Source organism: Aquila chrysaetos, chromosome 15 (assembly GCF_900496995.4).
Source record: "Aquila chrysaetos chrysaetos chromosome 15, bAquChr1.4, whole genome shotgun sequence".
NCBI lineage: Eukaryota > Metazoa > Chordata > Aves > Accipitriformes > Accipitridae > Aquila > Aquila chrysaetos.
The window spans coordinates 6,351,747-6,366,502 of record NC_044018.1 but is presented as its reverse complement, the minus strand read 5'-3'; the positions used below and the strand labels follow the sequence as shown (position 1 = coordinate 6,366,502).

Here is a 14,756-nt window from a genome sequence, read left to right as displayed (position 1 = left end):
TTGTTCCTATGGCATCTCAGTTGCAATGAATTATTGAAGGGTCCCCCAAAAGCAAAGCTTTAAAAAGCTATTCTCTGTGGTTACATCCAGTGGGTAATGTGGGTACACAGGATCCTGTGCCATGATACTGGTGAGTCATGGAAGCACAGTTGCTTTATTAGGTTGGAAAAGGCTCAGGAAGAAGTGTAAGGGTTGATTGCTATTTGTCCATCAAGCCAAGAAAGAAATATATATTTCCAGTCCACTATGTCCAGAAGCACAAGAACTTTGTGCATAATGTGCTAATAAGAGCTGTGATGAGAATGGCAATTTTGGGTTTTGAAGAATTTCAAGATTTTGCTCTAAATTGCTCTAAGTCTAAAAAACATTTACAGCATTATTGAACAGAACCTGTGGGTTTTCTGCGAGGAGGGAAACTGAAATAGTGTCAGTAATTTTGAAAGGAAATTTTGGCTGGTGGGTGGGTGGCCGGGCAGCCAGGAGCCCTGTGAGTCCAGTCCGAGCTGCACGCTGGGACCCCGTGCTCTTGCGGCTTTACATGGTCCCAGCACCCTGCCCATCCTCTGGCTGGACTGCGGGGGGTAGCCAAAGACCAGGACTCCAGGCGTAGTAGGGGATCTGCAAATATAACTGAGAACAAAATCATTTCTTGGTCTAGGGTGTTGGACCAGTCTGTGCTTTTCTACTCTGTTGATATTTGTCAAGTTATATGCCTTTAGTTCTTTAAAGAAAGCAGAAGAGGTGATGGAATACCATGAATCGTTTTCACATGATAAGACAATTTACCTGCTTCTAGTCTGTAGTTTTCTAAATCCAAACTGCAAGTGACTGATTAGAGTTCTCAGGCATCGCAAAGTATATTTCAAAGCAAAACATATTTCATGCCAAACATATGCAGTGGCCAGTGGCTCTAACAAAGCCCTTGAGGAAAACCGAGACTTACTTGTGCGGGTTGATCACTGTGCATATAGCTATTCTGCTACCAGGACCTCAGCTGATGTGGCAGAGGAATCTGCTCTGCACCAGGCGCATGGACCAGCTTGAGTCAACTGATCTTTAACTGTGAACGTCCTAAGCCATCACGAAAGGATCCCTAGGAAGAAGCTGACCTATATGACTGATGCCTTCCTGCCCGTGCTGCCATTCATGTGAATATAAAAAGTTGTAAAATAATGATTTACCAAACCTAAAGAAAATATTTGTCATGTCTTAACTACTGATACCCACGGGGTCTCCAACCTGCAATTCCATCTCCTGAAAATCCTGAATGTCTCAAGAGTACAAATGCATCTCTCCCAAAACTGCAGAGATCTGAGAAGTGCAACAGCAGTTCCTTGGAGATCCTCAACTCTACTGATGTGCTGCTCAGCCGGTTTGAACCAAGTGTAACAAGCCAGCTCCCTTCAAATTGGCCAGCAGTGCAGACCAAGTTAAGCTTATGTGCATCTATAATATATGTCTGTATGTATGCCAAACTTGGACAACATTTTGGCTGGCTTTTGGGGAGCTGGCTAACAAATTTCACCACTTCCTTTTTTTTTTTTTTTTTTTGTGTTACTACCCTGACAGTCTTTCTAGCAAATGCTCTATTTTTATTTGACATATATGCACATGGTCCATTTCCATGTGTGTGTGCTTAGGGATGTATTTCTGCTCTATCTTGCCCTCCCTTGGAAGGCTGCTGCTCAGAGTTTCTCCTAGCAAAATGAAATCTCGGAAAAAGTCCAATGAAGTTAAAATGCTGCACAGCAAATTCATTATTGTTGTTGTAGGCCCCCATTCAGGAAAGTACTTAAGTATGTGCTTAAGTCCCATTGAAATCATCAGGACTTAAGAACATGCTTAAAGTCAAGCATATACTTCCTCTGAATTGGGATGTATTTCAGCACATGCTTAAATGCTTTCCTGAACCGGAGCCACAGTCAACAAGAATGTCCTGTGATACACAGGACTTGTGCTACAAGATTTACTTCTTAGTTGAGACCAACCAGTGCTGCTTTATGAATATACACTTCTTAGCTTGCGTCTCCGTTGGTGGCACTCCAAATAGCTTACTGGCTTTTACATTTGGACGAGAAGTTGTGAAAGAAAAGAGACGAGAAACTGGAAAAAAATTATCCTTACTAAAGCAATACCTTGGCATGTCTAATCTCATGTTGCAGCCAACGATTTTTCCCTACAATGGAGATTTGTGCTATTGTGTGTGTGGTATAATTACTAAGACAGATTTTTTTTTTTTTAATGGCACAATAAATAGGATATTTCCTGGCCTGCTCTGCATTTCGAATAGGATTTTCACTTCCCCTTTGGGTTCTGAGTGTAAGAAGAGTAAGTGTCAAAAGGCAGGCGCTTTCCCAATTTTAAAACAGAGAGGGTGTAACCATGTGTAATGTGAGTCTAGATTTTGATCGTAGGGATGATGAAATCAAATCCCTCCTTAATCCTTACTGGGAAACATTGAGGTGAATTAGCCTGCCTGCTTTTGCTAACTTGTTAAAATCCTTTTGAAAAAGAAATGTGTTTTAGTGTCATCAAAAATATCTCTCTACTTTACCCCAGAGTCTAAGAGAGCACTGGTCCACTGTGCAGAGTGGCCTCAATGCAATGAAAAATGAAAGAAGAAAGAAAATAGGTAAAACCAAATACATTATTTTACTGGAAAAAACACAGTGCTTTCTGATATGCAACTCTTTCCAGCACTGCCATTTTTAAGCTAGATGCTTAGTCATTATTAATGACAGTATATTTCATTAAAGCTGCTATATTTGGGAATAACTGGAAACGAAACTTGCTTTTTTTTCCCCACTTAAGGTTAGTTAAAATAATATATAGGTGTCTGTGTGCATTGCAGTCACTGTGCATGTACCAGTTAGAGTATTTTTGGAACAAGTGAGGAAGTTTATTTCAGTTATTTCATTTATAGCAAAGTATTAGCTTGAACTTGAGAAGAGCTCTCTGTTCACGTCATTCAGCTGTGCTGTGCAGTGGTTGCAGGCTCTCGATACTACCGCTACTTTACAAAAATACTTGGCATGAGCTCGTAAAATCACTGAGACTTTTTTTTCTCCCCCCCTCCCCTCCAAAACCTCCTTAATTTTCTTCCTTGGTAACGTGTCTGTACATCCCCCACTTGTGCACACATATATCTTTAAGTTTTAATTAATTTATTAAAAATAGCTGAAGTATTTAAGGAGGAGCACCTTATAAATAATAAAGAAGAACATCTTGTTCATTCTTGCCATTACTTGGATAGAGGCAAGCAGCTGGTATGACGGTGAGATTTTCCTGATGTGATTATACTGAGTTCCAGGGCAGGACCTTTCATCAGTTGGTGTGAAGTACCTAAACAGATGTAGATTAAGTAGAAAAGCCTATATTTTTAGTAGGTAAACTAATAAAAGTAAGCTTGTGTGAAGCAATGGGAGCAGAAAGTGATGTTTCCAAGATGGAGCAAAATAATTCTGTAGAAATTCTGCCTCCATAAATTCCAGGCTTTTCTGTTGCTGGGGTCTGCATTCATCCCACCTAAATTCAGGCACTTGTCAGATTCAATCAAAGTGAAAGGTGGCCAGATTCTTCTTTTGGATGTGCATCTTGGCCTTACCCGCACAGGAGACTTTCCCTTAAGCATCTCAATTAAATTTCAGTGGGATGAGCATTGGGCAAGGAGTATCACCCAGCAAATCCTTGAATCTGTTTTACTCTTCCACAGTCACTCTGGGAATTTGCCTTTTCAGGTGAGGTTCTTCTCCATAGGGGGAGGGAAGGTCTGAAACCCTTTCACAGCTTTGGGACTTAGCGTGGACTTTAGAAACTCTATTTCCTTGATCCTAGTGCTCACAAAGCCTCAAGTTTATCCCTAGCTGCAATCATTAAATCAGAAATATCTGGTGTTACTGGCAGGGAGAGTGCATATATCATCAACTTGCTCTTTTTTATAACTGCTTGATCACTTTGCTGTGCTTCAGGGAAGCTACGTGAGAAAGCTTTTGTGCTCATTTGTGAATAACAGCAGGGATAAATGGTGTTTCTCTAGCTTGTCAATTATTTGTTCTTTTCTTTCCATCCACTGTTTGAGTTCTTGATCTTGATGAAGGTATTATTTAATTCCTGCATTTCTGAGCCCTTAACCTTGGACAGATATATATAATAGGCTTGTATTTAGACACTACTGGGGTGCTTTAAGCAAGCTGTTTCTCTTTGAAACTAAGAGTGACTAAGCCTGGGAAGTTCTCTATTCTTCTTCATCTCCTCCTGGTAGTTAATAGACTTCACAAGGGATCTCAAGACACTCTGATAAGCCTTTGAAGTTATTACCTACTAAGGTTTTGCTCTTTCTGAGTGCTGAACATTGAATTACTGACTGCTGTTAGAAGCAATGAGAAAAGATTCACAAAACCGACAGAGCCTTGCCTATAATTTCTGCAGAAAAAGAGCTGAATTTAATGGATAAATTGTGTTGCTGGGGAGATTTTGTTTCTGTTCCCTCCTTTGTCACCAATTTGCCTTGTGATTTGTGGTAGCGTTTTCAGTTATGCCCAGTCACATGAGATCAAAACCCATGAGTCAGACTCCACCCAAATCATGAGCCTGGCTTCCAGATCCAGGAGCTTTGAACAGAGATCATGCCGTACTTTTTCTTTAGTTTATCTTTTGTTTCTGGAATTTCCTCTGTCTATTCCCAATGTGTCTCTAGCAATTAATGTTTCCCACTCTTTTGAAAGTGTTGGGAAGATATTTTGACCATTTGGGGCTGCTGGAGGCCTCGTTTGACCTACACAATTTTATTTTTGATCTCCAAGTGAATCTCGTTTATTCCAGACTTCACATCTTTCTCCTGTCCCCAGTGACTTCTGTCTCGCTTATCCTCATACGACTCATCACTTCTGTTTCTTCCTTGCCATTCAGCTGCTCTGTCCCCGCTTTAGTCCTCTCTGGTCTTGAGAGAGCTTTTCACCATTGCCTTGCAGGATGGAGAACGTATAAAAAGATGCAGATCTGGGTAACCCTTAAGCTTTGTATGAAAATATATAATTGAGGAGAGCAGGGAAATGGTCTCCCTGACTCTCTCCCCTGAAAAAGATGAAATTGTTACTTGCAGCACAAGAAGTGGGTGATGAGGACAGGCAGGAGATTGCCTCCATGCAGGATGGAGGTCTGTAGGAGGGCTGGAGCTTTGCATGTTATTGTGAGACAAGACCCCTTTGCTTGCAAGGTATTTGCAGGACTTGGCAAACCAGGGTTTTACACTCACTTTGAAGGGAGTCAGGTGAAGAGTGAATCAGACTCAATGAATTTATAAGCCAAAGTAAATCCAGAGAAGGTAGGATGAGAATCAGCCCTTCTGTCTGTACTCTTTTGCCCTCTAATTCAGTCAATCTGTTTTTCTTCAAATTTTAGGTTTGTAATATATTGTGTGTAGACTCAGTTAGCCAAGTCCATTATGAAGGATATGATTATGACTGAGATGGTGAAAAAGCCAAGGGGAAATTTGGTGTTGTATCTCTGTTTTCTTCTATAGCACTTGACTCTTTTCAGGAAGGGTAAGAAGTTAAACGTTCTTGGCAATGGTTTAACAAGCCAAAGCCAAATCAACGAATGTCACTTTGCAGTAATTATTGCATGTAATACAGTGGTGCCTGGTATTCCCATGGCAACATTGTCGTTGTTTTGCCATGAAATTTGCGGAACAGAGCTAGCTATTTAATAAATAAAATTTTTCAGAACTAGGCTACTCACACTTCAGGCAGATGGGAAAATGCATTTTCTCTTGCTCATCCTCATGCCATACCACTCTTTCACCCACATTGTTTGCTGATTCTTGCATACGTCATGTGCCAGGCATATTGCTGATCCATAACTTCAGACAAACTGTACCCCCGTATCCAAATACCTCTAAAGTCTGAGTGTTTGAAACCAAATCTGAACCCATAGAAAACCTCTTTACATAGCCCTAAACTTTACGACGGGTATCTCCAAGCCTTGAATCCACACTGTCTCTATGTTTTGGTGGATAGGAATTGTGGAATTTGTTCATAAACCCAGAATCATCAAAAGCTGCATTCAATACATGAGAAAGATTCGCGACGCTTACCAGAAAATCTTTCAGCTAAACATCTCACATGCAAGGCCTGAGTTTGTAGCAACTGGACACATCTCAAACTGTTTCTAGTTGTGCTGTGAATGCTTCACAGAACTGCGATGATTAGAAGTGATTCCTTCTTTAAGACAGATAAATGCTACCTCACATCTTGAATATTAATAAGATAAAATTTATGAGAGCAGAGTAATGTAATATTTTCTACAAATGAAAAGGGCATGTATTTGCTTAGCTCTTTCATCAGCCATTTTCGGTCACACACTGTGTGCTTAAAATACAGTTATGCAACCCATGTGGGTCAACAGCGGAAGGTTGGTTGCTTCACCAGGATTATAAGAATCTTTTAAACACAATGGTACCACAAATTAAAATGGAAATCTATCAAAACCATTATCGTCCTGAAAGCTTTGGCCACAAGCATAATTATTGTAGAAGGATGTTGTCCTTGGACACAGCTTTGGCTCAGTTCAGCTAGTGTTATTTGTATCCCTCCATGGCTCAAAGTCAGAATTTGCATGGCTAAGGACCATAAATTTTTAGAGGAAAAAATAGGCTGTTTCCTCAATGCTAACACTAGCAGTTTTTTATTGTTTTGTAGTGGTTTGTAGGCAACTCATTAGGTACTAGAGATAGGAACAGACTGAATGCAGTGGCTGAATTCTGCTTTGAACCTTGGAAGGATTCGGATGGAGATTTCTGTCTGGATCTGGTCGTTTGTGTCAGAGGCTGTTGCTTTAGTGGATGTGAACATGAATGAGTGAATGTCCGGAGTGCTTGGGTTTAAATCTAGATATGAAAGTCTATATTTTGGATAGTAAAACAGTGAAGCAGATCTTGAGCTGATATAAGCTGCACTCCACAGACTTAAATAGAGCAGAAAACCTGTCCTGAGTTTTCCAGCATGTCCATGAAGCAGGCAGCCCTGTAGGGATGAAAATAATTGAAAGAATATACAATCTCCTGGATGTTGCTTGCCATCAGCAAGGGACACACCTCCTTTACCCAGAGCTGCCCTCAGGAGAGGCACCAGTTTGCTTTCTCAAGCTCCTGATGAAGGCTGAATCCTGGAGTAACTCCATGCTTGTGTTGATGATAAACTATATTAAATAACAGGCACTGCTGGTTATTTTTAAACTGGTTATTTTTCTTTCAACATCCAATTTTCCATCTTGAGGGAGGTAAGTGACTAACAAGTCTGAAATCTATTTTTCCTCTCTTTCCATCCCTCAGGCTGGTATAGATGGAGAAAGCATTGGGAACTGCCCATTCTCCCAGCGTCTCTTCATGATTCTGTGGCTCAAAGGAGTTGTGTTCAACGTCACCACTGTTGACCTGAAAAGGTAAAAATTGTTCAGTTTAATTGAAAATAGTTATATGATCCAGTGTTTGCCCTACTGAAAGGCCCAACCAAGTTCAATCAGATTTGTATCTAGCCTAGAAAGTCTGTGGTGCACAACAAAATAGTTGGGATTCAGGTTTGGTTTTCTTTTTTTTTTCACTTGTGGAATGTTTTTATATTAAACAGGGTACTTGGGGTAGTTTCAAAGTCTTCTAACCACAAACTACAGAAAAAAAACTGAAGGGCAAACTGATTTTGTAGGAACTATAAATATCTGTGAAACTACCTGACCATAAAGATTAGCGATTTCATTACTTTTTCTCTCTCTGCAGAAAGCCAGCTGACCTACACAATCTGGCTCCTGGGACCCACCCACCTTTCTTGACTTTTAATGGAGAAGTCAAGACAGATGTTAACAAGATTGAGGAATTCTTGGAAGAGACTCTTGCACCTCCAAAGTAAGAACTTGGGATTTTTTCAGTCAATATTCCATTTCCTAGGAATGAAAGATGTCCTAAGAGAAGTTCCTAAAAAGCACTCCCTCCTACAATCTTTACTTACAGGAGTAATATTTATTTATGAAACTTGCTGGCTTCAGTGAGATGACTTCCATGTGTGAAGGTTACTTGTATGACTAATAACTGCAGAATGTTTTCTCTGTACACATTTCAGGATGCCCTTGTATGCAGAATTAAGGAGACCAATTCTAGAAAAATTTTGTAGGGGTCTGGTGTCCACATTTTACAAAGCTAAAAATAACTTGGAATAGATGCCGAGAATTGCCACACAAAATATCTGTGCCAGGAAAAGCATTTTACAGCGAAAAACTGGAGGTTTCTGAGCTGTGTGGTGTATTAGAAAGGTTGGAAGGGGAACTGATTACAGAGTATGAGAGGCTCTGGAGGCAGAAAAGTGCTCATTATTCTAGTCAAGAAATGACAAGAGCCCATGACTGGAAGTTATAACCAAACTAATTCAGATCAGAAATAAGACACAGATTTTTTGAGTATGAATGATTAACCATTGGAACAAGCTACCAAGGAAAGGTTTAGATTTACCAGATATGCCTTAGTTAGTCAAACATTTTGTACTTAATACGAGGATAATGGGGAGAAAAAAATTGTTGGCTTGTGATTTGGACCTTAAAATCTATGAATCAATGAAAATTGGCTTGGTTCCTTATGGAGTGTTTTACCTCCAAGTGAATCAGCAGCTATAGGCCAGTCCTGAGGCAAGAGATCAGATATTTAAATTTTCTATACTCTGGTCCAAGACCACTGAAGTCAGTAGGAGTCGTTAGTTTGTGTTGGTCTTTCAAATCGATATATTCTTTTACACCAGATGTCTATAAAAAACAATTCAGAGACTGAAAACTTTATGTTCCTTCACCTGGGTAATACGAACATGCCGTGCTATTACATCCTGGAGTACATTTTCAGTGTAGGGAATTAGACACGACTGCCATTCATAATAGAGAGAGCTGGCTGCCAAACTCCCCTGCACCTTTCTGGAAAGTTATGCTTCCTTCTGATTTAGGGCCACTGTATCTTGGATCGTGGTAACATAAAGAACCAGTGCATTACCTTTGTCATGAATCCATCCCTGTGTAAGTATCCAAATGCCTGCCTTGACAGACACAGCTATTATTAAGAAGGACTTGCCAAGCTGTTGTTTTGAGATAAATGACAGCGTTAATTGCAGTTCCTTGTACAGGGCTTTTTTCTTTGTTCTTGTAAATTGTATTTGTAATCATCACTAATCACTATGTTGCTGGTAACAAGATGTTACTCTCCACACTGCTTCTCCCTTTTCAGGTACCCCAAGCTGGCTGCTAAGCACCGGGAATCAAACACTGCTGGAATTGATATCTTTTCCAAATTTTCTGCATACATCAAAAATACCAAGCAGCAGGACAATGCTGGTGAGTAGGATTGTTACCAAATGTGCTAGGGAGTTTGTGTGCTTAGAAGTGGAATAATTTTGCCTTTCTCCCATCATTTTATTTTAAACTCTGTTCATATGACATCAGGTACTGTTGCTGATCAGTTTGAGATGGTTGGTTCAGTGGACTCAATTCACATGTCTGCAGTTGAATTAACTACATCTATACTAGTATACTAGTAAAACAGGCCACAGAGTGTTTAGTAGGCCCTTTATCAACTGTCAGGACATGGCTCCTGGCCATACAGCCCAGCTTCCTCTCCAGAACAGGATCCCATACTGCTTACTGGAAGTGGTGGCCCATGCTACCTTCTCTGCTCTGCCCAGGCACTGCTTAGAGGAGTGTGTGTTGACTGGACCCAAAACCACGCTAGTACTAAAAATTTAGCAGTGAATGACTGGGTGAGAGCAACTTATGCCCTGACCCTTCGTAATTTGTTAGATGCGGTCATCAGACTCTTGGCCCGCTTATGTCATGATTATGTTATGCTGTTATAGCTAATTTGCTCATATAAACTGAGTTATATCAAGACATTAAACGTAAAGTAATTAAATGAAAGAAGTGACTTTAAGAAATGTAATGGCACTCTGTAAGCTCCAGACTTTCCCTCACATGTTTGTGTGTCAAAAGAAATCCCCCCCCCCAAAGTTGGATGCCATGCATATTTACATGCATCCTACACTGTCTTCTTAATGAAATTGCTTTTCTTCTCCACATTCCTTTCTCCTCAGAGAGGCAAGACTTCAGCTAGTCTAAGCTCCTGTTGCTCCATGAAAGCTACTGGATTTACACTGCCATATCCCTTGAGATGATTTAGTAGAATATTTGCAGTCACTCACTGGTGTACATCTTGCCTTATATTACTAGTTTCACAGACAGAGACCTAAGGCACGTTAAACACCATGTGCTCCTATTATATCATTCAGAGAGAAACTAGATTTTTTCAGGTTCCAGCTCTGCCACAGATTTCATCTGTGTGATTATATTTCATTGCCTGGGGCTGACCCATGAGATGAAAATGGGTAAATGATGATTTATGTCAGATAACAATCTGCTCCTTAATATTTTTGTGTTGTTAACAGAAGGAAATAATTATAGTGCTTCACTTCTCAGAGATGCTAAAAACTTATTTTTTTGTCCAATGCTAATGGGATGCTCAGCTAACCTCTGTAGGAAGTTGTAAAAGGAAGATAAATTAAGAGTTAGACTAAATAGATGTTACGGTGAAAATAAAATATCTTGGCCATTTACAAGGAATTTTTATGGTCTGTTCCGCAACTGTAAATCTTAAATTCAGCTGTGCTGCCCCTTGCATTCTAAAACAGCCACGGGTATCTGTCCACATCCCAGCGTGTTGCTTCTCAGTGACTCTGCAATATGCAAATCCCTGGACTCATAAGGGCTGGCAGCTCCAGCCAGTAATAAATGGCTGTCCTAGAGGCATCTGCATCTGGCCATAACCAGAGCTGGAATTCAAGGTCGGATATCCGCCACTGTGAGATAAGGAATGTAACCCTCATGATCGGGCCTCCACATTTTTACTAGCTTCAGTGTGATTACTGGAAGTTTTCCTTAGTTCTACCTAACAAGGTCTTGGTTTAGGTACTCTTGAAAATAAAAGGAAAATACTTCCCAATGGCAATTAAGCACACCAAGGTTATAGAGGAAAGATACGTTAAGCTGCAGGAGAGCAACAATATTTGTTCCCTGCAAACATCCTCACTCTATTTTGTTAGCTGGTTCATGCTCTTGTGATATCCAGACACACTGCAATCTCTGAACATACTGATACTCAACTTTCCTCTTTGAAGTAGAGTAAGGTTTCTGGCTTAATTTTCTACAGCTGGAGTGCTGCAGTGCAAGGAGAATAAAGCCGAGATGAACAGAGTATAAGTAGTACCTATATGTTCTTTCTAACAACGGAGTAAAGCACCTGAGGACCTCAGAGTCCTTGGGACTATCAGTGCAGACTTATGCAACGCGGGAAGTAGACCTCAATTTCAGCAGAGTAGTTGACTTTCAGTTTTCAAGGGCTAAGCACAAACAGTTTTTCCCTTGTCCCAGGGACATTTTACAAACTTCCCTATCCAGCTCATCTGAACCTGCAGCAGTTATTCTGAAGGCTGATTTGGATAGCAGATAATCAGTTAGTTAAAAAGTAGTTGTGTTAGATTTCTTGAGCAGTGAAAAGACTATGTGCAAAAAGGACAGCACCACTGTATGCATATTTCCTAATGAACCTATTTCTTTTTGTTTGGTATTTTTTTAAATTGCAACACCAATCAAAAAGGGATCTGGGGCTCTAGCCCCGATCTGGTACGTGTCATTTTGCAGCAGGTTCTGATGCACTGTTTTTCCTGTATAACAGCAGCAGTAGTTGTGTATAGTTCTGTAATAATAGAAAGCATTTTATAAACTTAAAATTTATTTACTTAGGAGAATGTCCCTTTCCCTGTCTCCATATGAGCATATGAGAACACAGATTGCTGCTTGTGGTTATCTTAAATGGTTCCTATACACCCCAGCTCTCAGATAAAGGTAATACATGTCTCACAGTCATCCTCTATATCTGCTCCTAGCTCCAGCTGACTCAAGTGCTTGGGTTAATCTGGAAAGCCACACCAGTGACCAGGACATCAGTTGCACATGATCAAAATACACAAATAGGAAAAAACTTGTTAATAAATCCAAAATAGAATGGAGAACTCAGACTGTCACATAAAAAATAATTTTAATTTATTTTAGTTGGGAATAGGGGAGTGCTGAATACCAAGTAAGCTAAAGCACCAAACATCAGGTTGTTTAAATTATGTTCTTTTAACTTGGGAGTCAGGGAGGCGAATTCATTAATGTGTGGGATATCAGGCTGGGAATTTGTAGCATCAGCCTATCTCTAGCTATGAGAAGTGTGGGTTAGGTGTGATTATACATGATCATTCTTTGTAGCATAGTGGTTTAGCAGAGATCATGCGGTCGACGTAACATGAGCTCTCACTACAGCCTGTGGCTATTACATTTTTGCAGAAAAGTGCCGTGAAGTGGTTAGGGTAATTAACGAGATTTATGCAGTATGAGGATACTGGATGTGAGAATTAACGAGAACCTAATGCACACCAAAGATAAGCCCAAGCTGGTGTTCCTCCCAGAAGGGTTTACAGCCAGGGTCATGCAACAATTTCAGACTTCAAGTGGTGCCATCACTTGGCTATGTCATTGCAATGTTTCCTATCGTGAGAGGTGGTGAGATGGCACCGACAACAGAGTCTGTAGCCTTTAAGTAGCTAAATGATTTTTTTTTTTTTTCCCCAATAGTGGAAAAGTTCCTGAAGAAAACGAGATTTGTAATTTCTTGGTTTAGTATGTGTCTGAATTTTGCATGTAAATGAATAGACACGATGATACATATGTCTGTCTGTTTCTAAGATTGTGATACCCTCTGCTGGCAAATATGTGAATATATAAAGCAGGCAGCTTTACAATCAGGGCTGAAACACCCCCATAACAAAACAGGTTTCCTTCTATCAAGACAGTTTCCTCTTACAAATGCAACATCGTCAAAAGCAAAGTGTTTCATAGTAACCTATCGATTTTCACAAAGTTTTCATGGAAAAAATCATGTTTTTTCTGGATGAGTTAAAAGTACTTTGAAGTAAAATGCTTTAACATTACAGAGAAAAATGGTACTTTTTTTCTGGATTCATGCAGTACTTCATTAGCCACACACCGTTATGTTTCATGCCTGGCACAGAAACAGGTGATAACCTTCTCCTGTAAGTCTGTATGGCAATATGTTATTGATCATGATTCATTTACTTACCAAAGGTATTTGGCAGCTAGGCTGCCCTGATTTAATAGTTCCCTGAATTTCTGATTCTTTTTTTCTGTCTTTGTTTTCCTAACTTTTCTGTCTTATAATATAAAAACGTTGAAAGGTTTGGAATGGGCTGGCGAGGGCTGTAAGCCCAGAAGCAAACATGCTTATGCCATATCAAAGTCCCACCACTTTTAAGCGTCTTGAAAGGGAAGGAATTGATTCCAGATTCTCAGGATGTGGCAAGCTGTGTTTAAAGAAAGTGTGTGCATTTATTATTTCAAGTCAGTTCAATTACAACGGGCTTGATTCCTTCCACCCCCCGTGTCACTCGATAATTTTATAACAGGCCTCTCTGAAGGAGTCATCTCCTCATCGTGGGATTAGATCCGCGCCTCGCTTCGGTAGCACAACTGGGTTCTTCAATTCTCCGGCCGTTGCCGCCCGGCTTCACCGCTTGCTCTTGAAATGACAAGTGCTTGTTCACACAAGAAGAGGAGTCTTTGGGAGAGTTTAGTGGCGGTAGTCTTAAAAATTATTCCCTGGATGCTCTTGCTCAAGTTTTCATGGCCAATTTGAGAGGTTTTGGTTGCTTAGTGATTGTTTAATAGCTAGAAGGAGATCTTGTCTGAGCACAGGAAAGTAAACCGAGATCTTGTGAGTTTACTTTGGTTCCTTTGGTTGATGCTGAGCAAGTCACTCAAGCTCTGTACAGTAGCCAGGGTAGCAACAATTTATGTATTCATTGCAGGAGGATGAAATTTAATTAATTGGAATGCTGTGTACATATTCGGTATCCTGCTTGTTATTTTTTCTTGCGAGACTGTATACTGCAAACCAAGGGGACAACTTATAGTAACCACCCATTAACTGTCCCGCCTAAAATTGTAAGTTCTTTGGCTCATAGAATGAGCCCTTTGATTTCATTTATGAGTTTAAAAAGTTGTTCTTGAATTGAGTTCTTAGGGGGCACCAGCTCCAGTGTGGGTGGGCGCATTCATTAGTGGTACGGAAGGATATTTCACTGTACGGCTCTTCAGAAGGCACTGAGCCGGGAGACCACCAACATGATTTCATGCAGAGGAATTTCCAGCCGTCTGACCAGAGGACTCCGCTTGTCTGGTTTGGATTTACATCAAGAGGCCAAAAATAAAAGCGCATTTAAATCATTAACTTACATGTGATTAAATGCCATTCACCTCTTTCAGTAGCTACATCACACTTTGTGGTTAAGTGTGTGAGGTGGGAAATGTCTCTCTTCGTGTGCTGTGTACGTATGTATACAGTAGATATGCACACACACACATAGGGCTGGAATTAAAACAGGCCTACATCAGTTTTATGCTGTGGAGTTGCTCCTGCTAAGAAGAGAGTCAGACCCACAGTATAGGTATGTGCACAGGCTGAATGGTGTGCTCTGATCCTTTCTAGAAACCATCGCGTGCCTCCTTAAACAAGCAGAAAATCAGTTCACGCCAAAAACCTACGTGGAATATTTACAGTAATAACAGCTCTGTGGTGCAGACCCTTTGTGGCACCTGAGCTGATGTACGTAGCTGGGGCA

At 40.4% G+C, this 14,756-nt stretch overlaps 1 protein-coding gene across 2 annotated transcripts in view; it reads left to right on the top strand.

Annotated features, from left to right (window-relative positions):
• CLIC5 (chloride intracellular channel 5) overlaps positions 1-14,756 on the top strand; it is an 81,488-nt gene that overhangs the window by 40,827 nt on the left and 25,905 nt on the right. For both annotated transcript variants that reach the window (XM_041128883.1, XM_030037796.1), the window contains exons 2-4: positions 7,331-7,440; positions 7,772-7,897; positions 9,254-9,360. In XM_041128883.1, the coding sequence (XP_040984817.1) occupies positions 7,331-7,440; positions 7,772-7,897; positions 9,254-9,360 (343 nt within the window). The remainder of the gene's footprint in view (positions 1-7,330; positions 7,441-7,771; positions 7,898-9,253; positions 9,361-14,756) is intronic.